The 20,120-nt window shown below is 30.9% G+C and overlaps 2 protein-coding genes across 2 annotated transcripts in view; both read left to right on the top strand.

Annotated features, from left to right (window-relative positions):
- The first annotated feature begins 16 nt into the window (after positions 1-16).
- Positions 17-9,681, top strand: LOC134706875 (UPF0047 protein YjbQ-like). The gene is made up of 7 exons (XM_063566208.1): positions 17-241; positions 1,222-1,256; positions 3,521-3,540; positions 4,164-4,203; positions 6,003-6,044; positions 7,058-7,175; positions 8,554-9,681. The coding sequence occupies exons 1-7, from the start codon at positions 97-99 to the stop codon at positions 8,601-8,603; spliced, it is 450 nt and encodes a 149-aa protein (XP_063422278.1). The 5' UTR covers positions 17-96; the 3' UTR covers positions 8,604-9,681.
- A 6,251-nt stretch (positions 9,682-15,932) lies between these two features.
- The window catches only part of LOC134706874 (ATP-dependent translocase ABCB1-like), a 32,894-nt gene continuing 28,706 nt past the window's right edge, over positions 15,933-20,120 (top strand). Inside the window, exons 1-2 of the mRNA XM_063566207.1 lie at positions 15,933-16,092; positions 19,294-19,536. Of these exons, the coding sequence (XP_063422277.1) occupies positions 19,372-19,536 (165 nt within the window). The 5' untranslated portion in view covers positions 15,933-16,092; positions 19,294-19,371. The remainder of the gene's footprint in view (positions 16,093-19,293; positions 19,537-20,120) is intronic.

The raw sequence follows: 20,120 nt of genomic DNA, 5'->3' as shown, positions 1-20,120 counted from the left end.
TGACAGTTCAATACAAGTGTATACGTTACTTTCCCCTAGTTGTAACATATCCCAATATTTTTGTTGAGAATTTCGTTGCTCCCTGCTGATCAAAGTATGACTACTGCTGAGGGATGTGTTTGGTTACAGAGAGAAATTTCAATCCCTGCGAAGAAAAGAGGATGTCATTTAATATCAGACGAATTTACAAGATTGGTTCCTGAAATAGAACAAATAAAGATAGGACTCGCAAATGTGCATAGTAAGATATTTTTTATTCAACAAGCTGACAAACGTGTGCCACATTCATGTTCTATAGATAAACCATGAAAATGGTAAATGACACCTAAATTTCTTGAAAATTTATCCATCCAGTTTACAGCAATTATCTGTTCTGTGGGTTTCAGTGGGGTTTACGGTTGACACATGAAAGTTTTTTATAATTAAATGTGAAAATGGGAAATGAAGTCTGGCTGGACGCTAAATTACATACAAAGAGAAGCGGGGTACAGGATTCTGTTCAAACTATAAGCAGGTTCCAGGATCAAATCCCCCCAAAATGAGACCCCCATTGCATTCATGGGAAGAATACACCTGATCGCTATTTATTCCATTCTGGATAAGTTCTAAAATTACACAACTTTATCATCCAGTTGAAGCTATCTGGGACCCTGTTTAAACAATTCACCATGCAGGATACCTTTGAATGAGACCTATTTAAACTACCGTAAATACTTCAAACAAAATACATTTTTACTTCAATTTTAATTTCGAAAAAAAATGGATCATACTATATCAAAGTTTCTTGATGATCACTTTCTAAAGTTTTTTCTCCCTCAGCTCATTACTGATGACCTCCATTTTTCGGCTGGTGACCTAAACAGGAAGTTGTATAAATGACTGTTTTTCTCGGAATGGACTAAATAGCGATAAGGTGTATTGAATGGCCTACTCACTCAAAAGGGCCTAAACTGTAACCATAAAAACACATCATGGACCCAGTATTTCAATTGCTGCTCTCTAGAAAAAGGAGCATAAGGTCATGCAGAATTTGACAGTCATTACGATGCTCTTGTTGACAAACAATGTAAAATGGCACTTAATTCCTACATTGACAAGGACTGCCCATTACCTTTCTACTTTATATGGAAAATACAGATTTTGATCAATTCTATCTATAAAAGTATATGTACAAATGTAAGTTGAATTTTAACTCTATAAAAGATCTATCTTTTTTTCCAGTAAAGCATACATCAGCCAGTCTTTGTCTTAATGAGGTAAGTTTTGTTTAATGGTCAAGACTTAAAATAGAAATTGTATACTGTCACAGCATAGTTTTGTGTGAGTAAAAACACTGTTGTTAATCAAAAATTACCTCACAACATGCACACACTCTTTTACAGAAAGTTATAATTGTTCACTTTTTGTGTTTGGCACTTTGCATTTTTGTTCATTATAAAGATTTATGGGATTTCTAAAGACCAAACGAGTTGTGTATTTAACATGTTTAAAGTGCATACAATGTGAAAATTTTGAATATGTTGATAAAATGAATTAGACCCAAAATGCAGAGCTGCTATTCTAGTTATATAAGGGTTACATGTAGTATTGTGTCTACCTTTTTATAAGAATATAAGAAATAAGGGGTACTGTGGGTTCATTTATTTTCGTGGGTACCAATTTTTGTGGAATAAGAAAAACTTGCATATTCGTGGATATTTAATTTCTTGGTTTTGCTGAAGTCTGCATACAAACCTATAGAAAAATTATCATTCGTTGAATATTTAATTTCATGGTTTGACTGTGCCCACGAAATCCAAGAAAATTGGTATCCAACGAATAATAATGAATCCACAGTATATATACATGTAACAAAGTCTGCAGACTTATGACCCAAATAACCAAATTCGTTTAGGGTCAGCATACAATCTTCAACCATAGCTAGATTAATACGATATGCCAAGTTCTAAACAATCCCTTTTTATAAAAATAATTTAAACATGTGATTAACAGAAACTTTTAAAAAAATCTACCATTAACACCTCATTAATAAATGCAATTAAACATTCACAATGAACAATGTGTAGAAATTTCATACTGTGGATCAATTTTACAAATTTTCTGTATTCTTTTATGAAGACTTTAAGGGAAACAAGTTTTAACAATTTTGGTAATTTCAATAAGTGGACAAAGAAAAGATACATATAAACAATATAAAAAAGAAGATGTGGTATGATTTCCAATGAGACAACTATCCACAAAAGACCAAAATGACACAAACATTAACAACTATAGGTCACCATACGGCCTTTAACAGTAGCAAAGTACATTAAAATACATAATTTACATGTAAAACACACAATGACATAAAAGAACATAAAATGACATATAATTATAGAAAAGATCATAAAATGACATATTATTACAGAAAAGAACATAAAATGACATATAATTACAGAAAAGAACATAAGATGACATATAACATGTATAATGACCTGAAATGACACCCAGTTAAATAACTTTACTCTGACATGATGGTACTTTAGAATAAATACAATGTTGATAACAAAAACATAAGTCATGTGAAGACAATTGTCATAATAATGTACAATATTTTACCATATCAAAGAATGCTCAAAGTTACTTGAAGTAAGCCCAAAGTACTCATTATTCTAATATGAAACCCTGTTGTCTTTCAATCTAATATAGGTTCAGGTGTCATACCACCAATTACTCCCTCAAATTTAGAACGTATGTGAAAGTAGGCCAACTCAGACAAAAAATAGTGCATTTGATGTCATTGTTCACCTAAACTAACCAACAAATTTGCAGAAATTAATTTTTTGCTGAAAGAGAAATATATTAAGACCATTTTGAGCCAAATTTTACCTGTCTAGGAGTTTGGATTTAAAATTGAGGATTAATGCGCTCCATGGTATGCTAATTTAAGATTTCCAGAAAACCAGGGGTTATTTTTAGTGGTACCTCCTTTCGGGAGTTCTCTTCTTTCTTATATGATTTTGAATGTATGTTGAAAATTGGCATGCAGAAAGGTGACACCTGTACAATTCAGGATAAACCTAGTTTCTATGAAGTTAAACTTAAGGTAAAATATTTAGAAAGCTGTGAAAATTGCAAAATTTGGTTGAACAGATAGGGACTTTTAATTGGTGGTATGACACCTTCAATGCTGTTTTTCATTGAAGATTTTCATACATCAATGATCATCACTGTCATAAAAAGTTTACCAATGAAAAGATTGAACTACAACAGTATAATTTAACCTTCTGCTTACTTTTCTGCTATAATAGGGACAGACTGAGCTGATATTTGGTATTCATTAAATTTGTATAACAACAGGTTGTGGATAAAAAGAGAATTGGTCTAACTTGGTATACCAGATTTAGGGCTGATTCTGTTGAAGCAGTTGCATATTAAGATAATATTATGATAAGTTAAAGTTTGTCAGATGAACCGACTTTAACCATACATGACCTTATCACATTTTTTTCATTTTATACAATGTATTTATTATTTTCAGAACTGGGACTCTGATGTACGGTGAGTATATTTATATCCCAAAATAATCTTATGTTGTTTGCTTGCAGTTGCAAATTTATTTCCAACCTTAAAAAGTTTGAGCATTCAGGATGTTTAATTGTATTTTAATGGAATTCAGAACATGTCATACCCAATGGTTTTTAGAAATCTCTGACTAAATCATTGTAAATGAAAAAAATATATCAAAAGTATAGAAACATATTATTTGTGTATGAAAAATGAAGTAACCACTAGGAAACAGAACAAACAATTACAAATTGATCAGTGACATTGATATAAAAATCTAAAACCACAAAATATATTCATGAATGCACTGGGTTAGATACCATGACTCCTAAAGTATCCCCTTTCATATTTAATCAATGCAACCTTAATTGATTTTTGAATCCCATTTTCATGTGTTTATAAAAAATCATAAAGATAGTCAGACTTTTTAGTATTGTTCAGCTTCCCATTACTTTGATTCCAGGAATAAGTCACAGTAACAGTTGAAGGATACTTAAATTCTGTTTTAAAAATACAGAGCTATTAAAGATGTCAAGTTTATACATGAAATAAACTGAATATGATGTTTATAAATTTATGTGACATATTGTATATGATAATTGCTCTACTTTTTACAGGGTGGACATGGAAAGCATGCTTAATAAACTGATTCCAGATGTATGTATAACTAGAAGTATATCCACATGAAAATTAAATTTGGTTGTGGTACAATACATAGCTGACTTAAAAGAAAAGTTTCAGTTCAGGTTGGAATAACTGTGCAATAATTACAAGTTTTAGCCCTGGTGGGAATGGCCTCAAATGAAGTTATTTCGAAATACTGTTGATTCATGTATTTTGATGGTTAGCAATTTTTTTAATTGAGATGAAGTGATATTATTGTGGATATTTGATTTCCTGGTTAATCAAAAGTTTGTACTGTGGATTCATTATATTTCGTTGAATACCAATTTTCGTGGACTTCGTGGGTTCAGGGAAACCATGAATTTAAATGTTCAACGAATTGCAAATTTTCTGTATGATTGAATGCAGACTTTTGGAAAACCACGAAATCAAATAGTCACGAAAATGCAAGTTTTCCTCAATCCTCGAAAATGGGTACCCACAAAAATAAATGAATCCAAAGTAACATACAAGATGATATTCAATGTAAATTTCGTTAAATATACCAGGTATCCAACAAATTTGGAGATGACTTAGCTCTGTAAATTCACCAAATATGAAAACAATTGTTATTTTAAAAATCAAATGAGTTGTTATCAAGCAATACTGTAAATTTAGAATTTATTGCGATGTTTTTATAATTGTGAAAAAATAAGACAGGGTTATAATTGCAATAATTTGAATAGCAATTTGATTTTTTTTATATGAATTAAACAGGATTTTTTTCTCAATAACTCAAAAATCAAAATTGCATTTAACAAATTGACTGTCCCTCTGGTATCTCCTCTTTTAGTCTAAAATGACAAAATCGCAAGAATAAATGCAAGCAATGATTTATGCATTTAATAATTTCTGAATTTCAACAGGAACAAATATGGCCACTTATGTCTAGTTTAAAGCAAAATTTGTGGATTTCTTTTGAAGAACAAATGAAAATTTGAAGAGGAATTCTGAAGATTTTTTTAAAAACATTCTTAATTAAGTACTTAAATTTTTAAGGAAAAATTCAGAGCATGTTTTTTTGTATCACTTTCAAACATCTTAATAAATGTTCAAATTTTTATGAAATATAACCATATTTTAACAAATGGATGAGTGAAAAGACTTTTGTAAGATTTTGCAAAAACACTAACATTTGTTGAAATTACTATAAAAATATTTGTTGATGTCCAGAATAAGAAGGAATTGAGTCAACTGGAGTGATATTTTAATTATAACATATTTATGTATATATGTAATGTTAAATTTTACAATATAAATATAAGTTTTCATATTTGCATAAGCATTTACTAGTAGAACAAGACTGACATGAAAATCTCCTTCTTATTAAACCCATCAGATTCAGATTATTCATATATTAAATGATTTTTTTTTAAATTGTGTTAGTAGGACCCTGTTTACACTGACAAAAAAGATGGATCTTGATTCAGATCGATCTTTGGTCTAGTGTAAACGGGTAAGATCGATCTCAATTGGACTTAAAAGGCTACCTCTAGAGGTGGTTTTAAAAAGATCGATCTTATTTGAATTGATCTTTTTTTTCTTTTCTTTTTTGTAAATGCTTAAGTAGATCACGATCAATCTTTTTTGGCTGAATGTTATATTTAGATACAAAAAGAAAGGTCAGGCCGGTTCTTTATATGTTGTAGTGTAAATGGATCGATCTTGTGTGAGCAATGTAAATGCAAACTGTTTTTTAAAAGATTGATTCAGATAAAGATCAATTCAATTATTTGGTGGTGTAAACTGTTATCAATAAACTAATTGAAATGAAGTTCAATTCTTTTTTCCAGAGTACACCATTCAGACACAAATGTGAGGGGCCTGATGACATGGTATGTTTTTGTTTTTTTGGTAGAATATATTTTTAAACTTGTCCAATATTTTAAGTTTTCTATTCACAATATTTTACGTACAGTATGTTCTAACATTAAGTACATCTTCAATCGTATATTCAATATAACAAACCAACTATGTAATTTTGTGTTTTACTTTAAATAAAAGGCATAAGACAAACAGATGTCTTTTGCACTTGTAAAAGTCAAGAAAATGGTAATAATTTCTCATCCATTTTTTAAGGATGATGTACCTTTGTGTTGATTAAATGCTAAACACCTAGAAATTTTATAGAAAATCCACCGCCTTTATGCTAGCACTCTCATATTTGGCAATTTGATGACTGATAGATATAGGATTACTGCATGCAGTGCTAGCGTTGATTTCCATTTAAAAAGATAACTAATGTAGTTATTGGATGAAATAGATGAAAATAAGGACAAAATCAAGTACACCTTTTGAGGATGCGCTCAACTTTAGTGACTCAGCACGAGGTATTTTGGAATTTACAGGTTGTTTAGAACTTTTTGTAAAAAATAAACAGTAGCACATCATAGAAAAGCAAGTGAGTAATCTATGTTTCAAATTTTTTAACAAAAATCTCTGTATTAAAGGCTTTGGATTTTCTATAAAAATCTTGGTTTACTTGCCACAAAGTACTCTTTTTCTATTAAATGCAATGAAACAGCAAATAATAATGCTTTGCATCAAGTTTCCCCTCAGTATATGTACAGAATGGCCTATCTCTATTATATTTGTAATTTTGAAACAAATGTGAAGTTTGAAAAGTTCATACAAAAATGGCTACAGAAGGGGGTCATAAACCTTGATAGGTAGCCAAAAATTCTGTCAAATACTGTTAAAAGTCCCCCAAAATATATACAGATTAAAGGTTAAGCTTTTGTAAAATCTTTCACATATTACAACTGCTATGGGCGATTATTTTAAAGATTATAATTTGATCATTTGTATGACCTTATCAAAGTTATATTGTTACTTTTTATATTTGCAGCCAGCACATATAAAGACAGCCTTTATAGGAACATCCCTCAGCATACCTATAACAGAAGGGAAACTCAACTTAGGTACATGGCAGGGTATATGGTTGTGTGAACATAGAGATCATGCAGGTAACACTCAAATATAAATTTATATGTTCCATAATGAACAGATATCGTAAACATTACTTTACAAAAGTTTTGTCTTCCACTTTCATGATTATATATGATTATGATAGAAGTTATTAAATTATTAAAAAAAGGTATTCATTTGGCTTATTTAAACTAATGTTTACCATAACTTTGCTCACCTTAATGGCTGAATATATATGATGACAGCATGCAATTTGACCACCACCACAGAACAGAAATTTTATTCAAAATCAGAGAAGTAATTGTTTTTTAATGTTTACTTTTTTCGCAATGAAAGAAGAATTATCCAGATAATGATCACATATGCTAAATTTGGTAATAAGTTTACGAAATTGAAAGTTTCAACATGACAAGTTGAATTTGTCTCAGTATCTCATTTTGTGCATCTAACATCTTACGGATTACAAATGATGCCTTTAATAGAGTATTTTATCTTTAGTATGTAGCCTAGCAAAATATGATAAAGACTGGACTTTATATATTTATAATTGTAATGCCCTGGCAGTAGGCAATAGAGGCATAAAGTATTACCCTTACTTAGTCCTTCCTCACTCTAACTTAGTTATCCTCATCCAAATCTTATGAAACTCATACACAATGCAAAGATCCACAACTCACAGAGTCATGTATTGGTTTGGAGTTATTTCCTTTCTCACTTGGTGCAAAGCTTAGACAGGGGCATTCATGCCCTCAGACACATTCTTCTTTTACCTACAGTATATGTTATTTGGGATCTTGAAATGGGGATATGACTGAGCTCATATTCCCTGTCATTGTTTCATGTTTTCCAGGCCATCTGGAATATCCTGATTATAACATTATTTACAATTCATATTCTTATTTTTGTTCATTCCATGCCAATGTTATCAATCAATGGAATCGGGTCATTAACCACCACCTTGAAACTTAGTATGCTTGTTCCCTATGACATGACCTTTCTATTTTTAATGCAAAATTAGAGTTTTGTTACCAATTTCATGGTCTATTGAACATAGAAAATAATAGTGCAAGTGGACACATTCTTGCTTGCTATACTTTGAAAAATTATACATTTAGCAATACATACACAGAAGTTTCTAATAGATTACTCAAACAATTCCAGTTTAAGATATACACTTTACAGGGTCATTTGTTGGGGTTACTGTCCCTTCTCCTATTCAGGCCTCAAGGTCATAAAACTTTCTAGCATGATTTTTGTACTCAGACTCGAAAATCAACTAATCAAATTGCTGGATTTCATGTTTCAAGCATGATTTTTGTGCTCAGAGCACTGAGCAAAGTTGCATGCCTTCAAGGCCAGGTTAAGATGAGATATTTTACTCTAGCATAATATATTTATATATACTTTTATTTTCAGGGAAAAGAAACCTAGTTGTTACAATGCAAGGAGCTCCTATGAAAAAATGAGGACTATCTGTGTCAGAATATTTACACAAGTGTCATAATCATCAAGAGTACCACAGAACCTTATAAGAGTATCATTACATGATGTGAAAACTAGCATAAAATCATGAATCAAATTTAATGAGAGTCAAAATGGATAATGTTTTCCTCAAAATTTATGAAGTTTCAGACATATCTAGCCCATGACAAATATATACATGTATATTATAAAAATAAGGAGATGTGGTATGAAATAAGTCACAGTGGTTAAGGAAGTTTGTAGGTTATTTGGCACAACTTTTTGGAATTTTGGATCCTCAATGCTCTTCAACTTTGTACTTGTTTGGATTTATAATAATTTTGATATGAGCGTCACTGATGAGTCTTATGTCGACGAAACGCGCGTCTGGCGTACTAAATTATAATCCTGGTACCTTTGATAACTATATGTTATTGATTTTTAAATAGGTTGAAAGTATTCTGAATGTACAGTATATGACCATGAAGATGTGCATCTTACAAATTGCATTTGACCAGAGATATGACCTGTTGAGATTTCATTGCCTTTAAAACAATATCAATTTGCTACAGCCAAGACATTTTAGTGTCAACTCTTATTTTCAAACTTGTCTTTGAGGATTTAAAATTTTATAGTATATCAATTTGTTTTACATATTCCTAAAATTATCTTATTTCAAATATTTGTTATCTTTTTTGATATTTTTATTTCTTACTTCAAATTACTGGTAAAATTTCAACAGATGTAGTTTTTTCGATTATTTATATGTTATGTTTGCATCTTCATTTATTAAAAGTTATAAAAATAATATTGCTTTTCTTTTCATGTTTTTAAATTATGTACCAGAAATCTTTATACCATAGGAAGATTTTATATCATTATATTAAGGTATTGTGGGATAAAAACAGTGTGTCATATTCTTATACTTTGCAAAAGTTGGTATATCTTGCTATTTTGCACCTTAAAATAAAATTGTAAGATCACTGAGAGTTTTTCAAGCTACAGATAGTAAGACATTGACACATTTTGTATGGATAGTTCAAGGAAATTGTGAAATTTAAATAAAAAAAAATAATCATAGAATGACTTTGTTTTTTTTAGTAATCAAATAAAGAAAAATAGTCACTAGTTGAAAAAAAATATATTCTTTATCTTTCTTTTTAAAAATTACATTGACCACAGGATTTTTATGGAAATACAGCTAGAAATAAGCAAGTATTTATCTTTTTCTACACATTCCAAATGCATATTGATTATGAACAAGGGCTTGTAGCAACAATCATTGTATGCCATCAGAAAAGGGAAAATATGGGATTTGTGTCTCGTGTGAAATGATCGTTTTTTTTATCTATCTTGAGAACCACTGCATTTCTTTGCCACCAATTTGATTGAATCAAATATTAATCTTCATTGAAGTTAAATGTCTCACAGAATAATTGTGATACTGAAATAAAATCTGTCTATTTCAATACTTAACATAAACTGATCATATGGTGCTATACAAGATAGCTGATGACTCCATTACCATCTTTTGGAGCACACAAGTACATACCTGGCTGTAAGTGGTGGTTGTGTTGCTCCTGGTTCAGATAATCTGAATGCAGAACGGTTCAAAACTGATCCCATCTTAGCAGCCAATACTCTCCAACCAATTTTCCATAAGATCTTGAAAGAAGTTATTGTACCAACCTAATTGGATAAAGGTATTATCATCCGAATACCTTAAAAGGGTGCAGTAAATGATTGCAAAAACTGGCATGGAATCAATTTATTCCTAGCAAGATCATGGCCAAAATTATTATAAAAAGAATATATGAAGCAATCAACAGTTTACTAAGAAAGGAGCAAGCAGGAGTTCGCAAAGGAAAAGGCTGTTTTCACCAGATTTTCATCCTGAAAAATATCATTGAACAATGCATAGAATGGCAGCGGTAATTCTACATCAATTGCATCGACTTCGAAATAGCATTTGATAGCATTTATAGGGAAACCCTGTGGAAAATCATACAACTTTATGGCATCCCACAACACCTGATCAATCTTATCAAGGCTTTTTATGAAAATTTCAAATGTACAGTCGGAAGTGAACAACTTTATTTCCCCATTAAAACTGGAGTTGTATAATGTCATCTACACTATTCATAATAGCCATTGACTGGGTGATGCGACAAACAACTGCAGATATCCCAAGAGTCATAAGAGGGGGATATTTCACCATTCTTGAAGATTTCGACTTTGCTGACGACATTGCCATGCTATCGCACACTCATCAATATACCCAGGAAAAGTCCAGTGGAATAGAAAAGTATGCAGGACAGATACATATAGTGGCAGCTGAGGGTGAAACAAACAATTTTTTTTTCTCGGAATCAAAAACAAATTATTTTTTTCTCCAAAAACTGGAAACAAACTTTTTTTTTCCAAAAAAAAACATAGCCCCCCCCCCCCCCCCCCCCCCAGAAAATCAAATGGTTGCTGCCTTACCTAGGAAGTACTGTAAGATCAGATGGTGGAGCCAACACTGAAATCAAACAAAGACTGTCAAAAGCTGTAGCTGCATTTAATAACCTGCAGTCCATATGGAAATCCGGTCAATACACCATCCGGACAAAGCTAAAACTATACAACAGTTGTATACTACCTATCCTGTTGTATGGTTCAGAATGTTGGCGAATGACAGAGGCAGACCAACTGAAGCTCTCTACATTCCATACCAAGAGTCTGAGGAGAATCCTAAGGATATTTTGGCCACAAAAAAATCACCAACCAGGACCTCCTCATTAAATGCAAACAGGAAGAGATCAGCGTACTCATTAACAGGAGAAGATGGAGATGGATTGGCCATGTTTTACGTAAGAGCCCTGAAGAACTTACAAAAAAGCAATGTTCTGGACCCCAGAGAGAAAAAGATGCAGGGGACGACCTAAGATAACATGGAGGCGCACAGTTGAGTCTGAGATGGTCAAGTCTATATCTCAGATGCTATAAGCAATAGGTACTATATTCGGTGTATGGAAGGACCATACGGTGTACATATCCAACCTAACCATGGTTGAATGGTTATAAATATTTATTTTGTGTTTTTTACTGTTTTTCTTATACTGTGTGCAATAAGTCTACTATAGTTGGTCATGGACGTATATAGATCTATTTAAGTCCTTGAGTTGGTGTATGGAATGGTTTTAAGGTGAACATGGATAGCTGGTAGGTGTCATCTGACCTTGACATAATTATCATGATTCAGTGGTCAAAGTTAAGTTTTTTAGCCCCCCCCCCCCCTAATACTATATGCAATTGTTCAACTATATTTGGTGTATGCAAATATTTCATGATCTATATGTCAGTCGCGCAGGTTTTATTTGACCTGGACCTCATTTTCACGATTCATTGCTCAGTGTTAAGCTTTTGTGTTTTGGTCTGTTTTTCTCAAACTATAATCAATAGGTCAGCAATGTTAATTGTATGGACGAATTGTTAGCTGTCACAGTAGATGTCTGCGTGGCATGGTTCATCTGACCTTGACCTCATTTTCATGGTTCATTGGTCAATGTTTAGTTTTCATGGCCTTTTTTAATGATAAGTTTATATGAAAGTTATAATAAAAGCTTTACATTTGGGACTATCAACATAATGTCAATGATAAGTAATAAAGAAGGCGAGATATTTCAGTGTGTGCACTCTTGTTTCATATTTGGATGCTTTTCTTTTCGAATAAAGTTTGAGTTTTATTTTCTGTTTCGTCAAAAAACATGGCCGCCATGGCTAAAAACTGAACATAGTGGTTAAATGCAGATTTTGACTTATATCTCAAATACTGGGGCATTTTATAGAGCAAATCTGATGTTGCTGCCACTGTATTTGTAATATTTTAGGAAATTTTATATTTTTTGGTTATTGTATTGAATATCATTAATGATAAACATAAACCGTAAACAGCAAAAATGTCCAGCAAAGTAAGATCTACAAATAAGTTTACATGGCAAAATCAAAAACGAATGGACAACAATTGTCATATTCCTGATTTGGTACAGTCATTTTCAAATGAAGGAAACGGTGAATTATACTTTATTCGTATGCTCAGTTCAACAATTACTAATTGACAGAGGTTTGTCACTCGAGAATTGTCGTATCTACATCTATTCTACATCTACATCGTTAAAATACAAAGGGTCTAAGACGTTAGATATAATGTTCCCAGATTTATATATACAACAAATGTATAGTATTTTCTGATTCTGTCGGATAATAGCCTCCTTCAACAGACTGAAGATTCTGCTATCTATGTTTCTGACCAGTTCCGTTTGCAGGAGAAGATATCCAAGAAAATTAATTGTGGAATTAAAACCGTGGAACTATATACAGTGAATTTTTATTAAACTTTAAAAAAACTGACAAAAAACAGTAGGAGCCTATAAGGCTCTAGAGGTTTGACACTAGGGCCTTGAAGGCACCTAGTGTTTCTGCATGTAGGATGTTAGGTGTTAGGGCGTTCCAGTCCCTTATAGTCTGTGGTAAGTATGATGTCTTGTGTGCATCAATACGGGAGTGCGGTACATGATATGCCGCTTAGGGTGTATATTTTTCTCTTTTCTCTCTGGTGGTGTAGTTGCCCTTCTTTCTCTGCTACCATATTATTCACTATTTTATATATCATCACTAGTCTGGTTTCCTTTCTTCGTTGTTGCATTGGTTTCCATTTTAGGTGGTGTATCATATTCATATTCTATGAAGTTCAAAGTTCTTTATTTTCTAATTAAGGACCCCTGACGGATCATAATGACAACAATACACAATACATTCTGATTCTCAACACATAAACATATAATGAAGATAGAATTAAAATTATAATTCACATGAAGAGGATGAGATAATATCATAGAATATATGATAATCCGTTAAACTATCACAACATAAAACAATTGATATTGTTATTATTTATAAGTTATTTTAGTCAGTCATTCAAAATTTCATATCTTTGATTTTACGGTCATGCCAGAGTGCCAGCAAAAATAGTTTAGTCATTTATTAATTCACCGTATTAAACTGAGAATGAAAATAGTTTGCTAACAGAGGTCCACCTTGTCTCTTATCCAGAAAAAACAAGTTGAAGGAATAAATAATACAAGTCACTTAAATGAAAAAGAGACCAAGGGCAAACGCACTTGGACATGTTAGTAAATAGAATTTTAGATACCGTCTTGACCCCTCGTGGTAGTGCACAAAAGTAAAAAAAATGTAAGTATGTTTATGTTTGGCTATAAGACAACACATTTTACATAAAATTTCACGATCTTCATTACTCGTCATCCAAACAAATTTTTCAGGATTTTGAAATTGGGTAAAATTAGGACATTTCAAACAAATAGCATTAATAAGATCATGACGTTCAACTTTATACTTTGTACTTGTTAGTAAAAAATGGTTCTCGTCTTTTACCTCGCCATATGAGCAATGAACACACAATCTATTTTGCCTGATAATACCTTGATATCTTCCTAACTCTATTTGAAGTCTATGAGCTGATATTCTGAATCTGGTGAAAATTCTCCTTTGCCCAAAATCTTTTATAATACTTCAAATAATTTTCAAATCCAAAGTTTTGTTTAAACTTGAAGCACGTACACAGTTTGCCATCTGATACTGATGTTTTTTTGTTTTTGCCAAAGATTGATATACTAATGAATTTTCATATATTTTTTACATGTCTTCTTAAAACTATTTGTTTTCATTGACTTTAAGCATGTTTAGTCAATATGGTTTTCAAAAATTCGTTTTTTTTTCTGTATATAAACAGAGCCATACCCAGAAGGATGTTTATTTTCGTACAATTCTATGGAAGTTAAAAAGGGATCTTTTAGAATTGAAAATTGATTATCTAAATTTTCTAAACGGTGCCAATATTTTTTTACTTTTTACGGCGATTAATGACAATTGGGGTTATATTTTTATTTCGCTTGTAATTTTTGTTTTGCACATCAATATGGATATTTCTTAATGTTTGGTTGTACTGAATATGCATGAACTTTTTTCGACTGAAGTAACGTGAGCAACAAACAACAAAATATATCTTATTTGGGTAATTCTATAAGTCCATATGAAATGAGAAGATATATACGGTATGTGATGAGTGCCAATGAGACAAATGAGACCAATTGACATAAACGTAATAAAATGCAAGGTTTCCCCGTTTAGGTTCGAAAAGGAAGAAGATATACATTTTGCTTTAATTAAAATAGTGTGTCGGGAATTATGTCAAGTTAAACAGGTCTTGGTTATAAAATTCACTTTACTTTCTTTAATAACGGAATAATTAGATTCAAAGGGTACAATCAAAATCACGTGATGGATATAAACACACCGAAGGTTACAGTCGAACTCGCCGCTTGAAAGGTTAGTAGTTGCATTTTCTTGTTTATATCAATTAAATTTTGATTAATAAGTTGGCACACCGAATGTCTGATAGTATGTAGTTTTAAAATACACAATTGTTTTAGCTAGAAGGCGTGCAGTTATTGCAAACACTTCGACACAGAAATTTTGGAACTGTGTCGAAGTGTTAGCATTAACTGCACGCTTTCCAGCAAGGATAATTGTGATTTCAAAACTAGATAGTATCCGACATTCGGTGCACTACCTTATTTATTAAATTTTATTGATATAAACAAGTAAATACGACTACTTACTTTTCAAGCGGTCTACTCGACTGTTACTTCCGGTGTGTGTATATCCATCACGTGATTTTGATTGTACCCGGTACCCCTTGAGATTAATAAGTGAAACGATTGTCAGAAAAAGGTTAATTATTTATATAGCTACGCTTTAGGCTCAATTTTATTTTTCACTTTCAAGTTCTATACGTATGAATCTTATTGCAGAAAAAAAAATCGCAGTTTTACGCTTCCTTAATTTGAAAATTTGAAAAAAAAAATGCGTATTTTTTATCCTCTCGTAATATACAACTTATGAACCTCATCTAAACTAACAACCACAGTCATTTTTTTTAATACTTTGTGGACTTGTTGATAGTATCTGACTATCACGAAAATTTTATCGGAGGAAAAATATACAGATAATCCACCATAAATAGCTTTCCGAATTGAAACCGTGGAAAACGCCAATGAGTACACATTTTTGTTTAAATTCATGGTAACTTTTAAAAATTAAAATTTACAAAATATAATATAAACAATAATATAATCATTAATTCACACAAGGTGCTAGCTCAGTATAGATCTATAGATATCTTAAAAAAAATTCTGACATTGACCTAAAAATAACTGATCAGAAGGTCAAAAGCTAGGACTTCATGGTCGGAAACTATGTCGTAATGGGTTCGATAGGTGGAACGTTGAATTGTGTTTTAGGTAGAATGTAACTGACAAGGGTTATAGAGGTATCATTCTGATGCAAGGAATTAAGGATTTAAAAAGCTTGGCAAACACATTTCTATTTTATTTGATATGTAAATTTGTAGATCAGGAATAATCCACAAAGGTAGGATACTATGTTTATTTTTCTGTTTATATATATATATATATAGAATCTATATAGTGTAATTTATCATGTTTATATGAATTCAATATTTTGTGATAAATATATGTATTATATATACACTGTTTGTAACAATTTTACATGTTTCCACATTATTGATTAAATTTTAAACATGGACATATTTACTACACATAATATAGATCTCTGGTTATTGTTATAATTAGATAAAGTATCATTACTATACATCATTAAGGGATTCCTATATACAAAATATTAATAAAAATCTTAATTTCAATTTTATTAAAGGCAGTGGCTATTTGACCGGCACCGGCTTAATAGCAAATTTGCTATTTGACCGGCACCGGCAAAATAGCAAATTTGCTATTTAGCCGGCACGGAATAAAACTGTTCATTGATATGATAAGTGGAGAATAAAAAAAGCTTAATAATAATCCAAAATCATTTTATCACAATATCAAGCATTAAAAATACAGTACAATAAAAAAAACTTTTAACTTTCAAATTAAATATATTCTAAAAATCAAAATATAACTCTCATTTAGAAAAAAAAAATGTAAGATTTTCGCGGAACCCAGTGCCTCGCCTACTTTAGCTGTAAACGGCAGGCTCAACAAAAACGAGGAAAAAACAATAAAAATGTTCCTCTTGATACTATCTTTTGATTGCAAGAACCTTCCTTCCAAGTTTGGTAAAAATCCAGGATAGTTTATGAATCTAATAAATGTTTTAAAAACTTTAACTGCAGACTATGTAATGTTAACTGGAAGAAAATGTTCATGTATAAGTAAGATATAGATACACAGGTACAAAATATTAATAAACAAAATTTCCTTCTAGGTACTAACTTTTGATCATAAACAAGCTTCTGTCCAAGTTTCGTACTAATTAGAAAAAAAAGATAAGAAAGTCATTATTTTTTTAAAATTTAATCACAGAGTAAATGTGTTGCTTCCTGGCAGAAAATGTAAGTCCATTTAAAAGTAAAAAACGGAAAAAATGGATTATTTTTTTTAACAAAGCTTACTTCTGGATACTATCCAAACATGCTGTTAATAACAACATTTCAATAACGAGAACAAGTTAAAGCAAGACCTGAACTTTTAACTGCCTCTTGTTTGGACTCAATTGTGAACATTGAAAAAATCAAAAAGTATTGTCAAAAATATGCATGGGAAGCTATTAAGGGCGTATATAAAGAGAAGAAAAAGAACCCTATCTACATATGACACATTTGCACATATGATGCAGATTCAAAGGAAGGCTCAAGCCAGTGTAATGTGTAGTTCATGTTTGGAGTGGCGGTAAAATTGGTTTTGTAACAATTGCAAATGTTAAATCATGTGTCATTTTGAAATTCGTAGCAAATATAAAAAAGAAGATGTGGTATGATTGCCAATGAGACAACTACCCACAAAAGACCAAAATGACACAAACATTAACAAATATAGGTCACCGTACGGACTTCAACAATGAGCAAAGCCCATACAGCATAGTCAGCTATAATAGGCCCAGATAAGACAATTAATGTAAAACAATTCAAACGAGAAAACTAATTAACTTATTTATGTAAAAAAAAGAACGAAAAACAAATGTAACACATAAACAAACGACAACCACTGAAAAACAGTTCCTGACTTTAATATTGTCTTTATTATGATGTACGTAGTTTTACAAATCACTATTTTCATTGCATGGCAGGATATTTTACACAGATTTGGACATTAACTTTTTTATAAATATTTTAGAAAAGATATATTTAGTAAATTTAAAATGTACATATAAATGTGTTTTCATACTTTTAATTGATATTATAAAGTTATAAATTATTTACATCTTCAATATTTTATTTTTTATTGTTCTATATTTTTAATGCTTGATATTGTGATAAAATTGTTTTAAATTATAATTAAGAAGCTTTTTATTCTCTATTAATCACATCAATGAACAGTTTTAATCAGTGCCGACTAAATAGCGAATTTGCTATTTTGCCGGTGCCGGTCAAATAGCAAATTTGCTATTTAGCCGGTGCCGGTCAAATAGCCACTGCCTTTATTAAATTGCAGTCCACTATAACATTAAAGCATTTGACTGTACTTTTAAATAGCAGTCTACCAGTCATTATAAAAATCACCATAAAGTATATTAATGATTGTCTTTTATTAAGAACATCTGTATAACTTGTATTTCTTTTAATATGCAACCTGATTTTTGTTTGTGTTCTTTTTTTAATTGTTGATGAACATTAATATTAAATGTGTTAACTGTTGATATTTATAGCCTTTTTCTTCTTCTGTGAATACCACTGTCACTCTAACATAATTGAAATCAATTTAACTATTGTCAGTTTATTGTCTTAATTTTGTATGCCATAACCATTTCATGTAAATGTGTTTGTGCAAATAAAATAGTGTCTATTGTCTATTGTCTACAATAGGTATTCATCCATTATCAAAACTGAGACTACTATAACAGTAGTGTTATAGAAGTCTCAGATCAAAATTAGTATATTTCATAATTAGAAATATTCATAAATATTCTGGGTCCCATTAAGTTGGAAATAAATAATATTTGCCTTCTCCTGTTAAAATAAAAATTCTGGCTCCAAAAAATCAAATTCAAAGGTAATCAATATTTTCAGAAAATCAGGAAAGATCTATGATCAGTGGTGGTTGTTCGTTGAGAGATAAGCAGTGAACACACTTCTATTTTAACCTGAAAAAATATGATTTTGTCAATCATGTGAATAAAGGCTTAAAATAAACCCAGTCATAACATTTGCCAGATTTTTTTTACCATTTTGGAAAAAAAAAACCTGCAAGCTTTTCTGAGACCTATTCCTCAATTGTAATGAAATTATATTGTCATATTAATAGAAATATATTCTTCTCTTCATTTAACTGCTCTATTTGTTTAAAGTTGTATGTGTATCTTTAAAAAATGGGATATGTATAACAATAGATAAATTACTGTTGATCACTTTAGGGATTAAGAGACTTTTTGAGAGGAAACGAGGAGGGGCAGATTTTGTGCTAATTTGGGGATGAACAGATAATTAATATTTGTCTACATTTTTCTGCAGTTTGATAATAATTTAGTTCTAGGAAAAGACTAACAAAAGCTTTTGTCTTTTGATCTGAAAATTTATTTATAATCATTGTTTCAAAATATTTTTTTATTTTTCAGGAACTTGATTGAATATAACAACCCTTAGTACATGTAGTAATAAGAAATACGTTGTAATTAATACAAATAGTGTACAAAATGACTTCAATGACCTCTGCGCAAGATATTACCATCCATGTAAATGGTAAAGAAAATGGAGAGTCAAATGGCCATGGTATATCAAATGGAGTGTATTACAATGAAAAGCGTTCTGAAGTGACAGTGGTGACAGACAAAAAACAAGCACTAGGAATCTTTGGATTGGTTAGTTTTAAGATCTAATTAGGGAGTAGTCCCCCTTTAATACCAACATTAAGTTGCATTTTGATTGTAAGAGAAGGTAATTATAACATTATTAGAGCCTCTGGTCTTTGTTAGTCTTGTATTATTTTAATTTTAGTTTCTTGTGTACAATTTGGAAATTAGTATGGCGTTCATTATCACTGAACTAGTATATATTTGTTTAGGGGCCAGCTAAAGGACGTCTCCGGGTGCTGGAATTTTTCGTTACATTGAAGACCTGTTGGTGACCTTCTGCTGTTGCTGTTTTCTATGGTTGGGTTGTTGTCTCTTTGATACATTTCCCATTTCCATTCTCAATTTTATAATATACTAACAATTCTTTTTTATCTAAAATATCAATTGAAAAATTCTATTTCATTCCTTATTCATGTTATTGCAAAATGTATTTATATGTTGACATTTAACTCGTGGCAAAAGAGACCATAGAAAATTTAGAGCCTTAAAATAATATAAACCAAATACTGTTTCAATTTGTTGAAAGAAGTTGCATTCTAGTTAAAGTAATGTTCAAAACATTCTTTGTATTAAAATTTTCATATTAGATA

The sequence above is a fragment of the Mytilus trossulus genome, chromosome 2 (assembly GCF_036588685.1).
Source record: "Mytilus trossulus isolate FHL-02 chromosome 2, PNRI_Mtr1.1.1.hap1, whole genome shotgun sequence".
Taxonomy (NCBI): Eukaryota; Metazoa; Mollusca; class Bivalvia; order Mytilida; family Mytilidae; genus Mytilus; species Mytilus trossulus.
The sequence above is the reverse complement of the archived record's forward strand: the minus strand, read 5'-3'. Positions and strand labels throughout refer to the sequence as shown.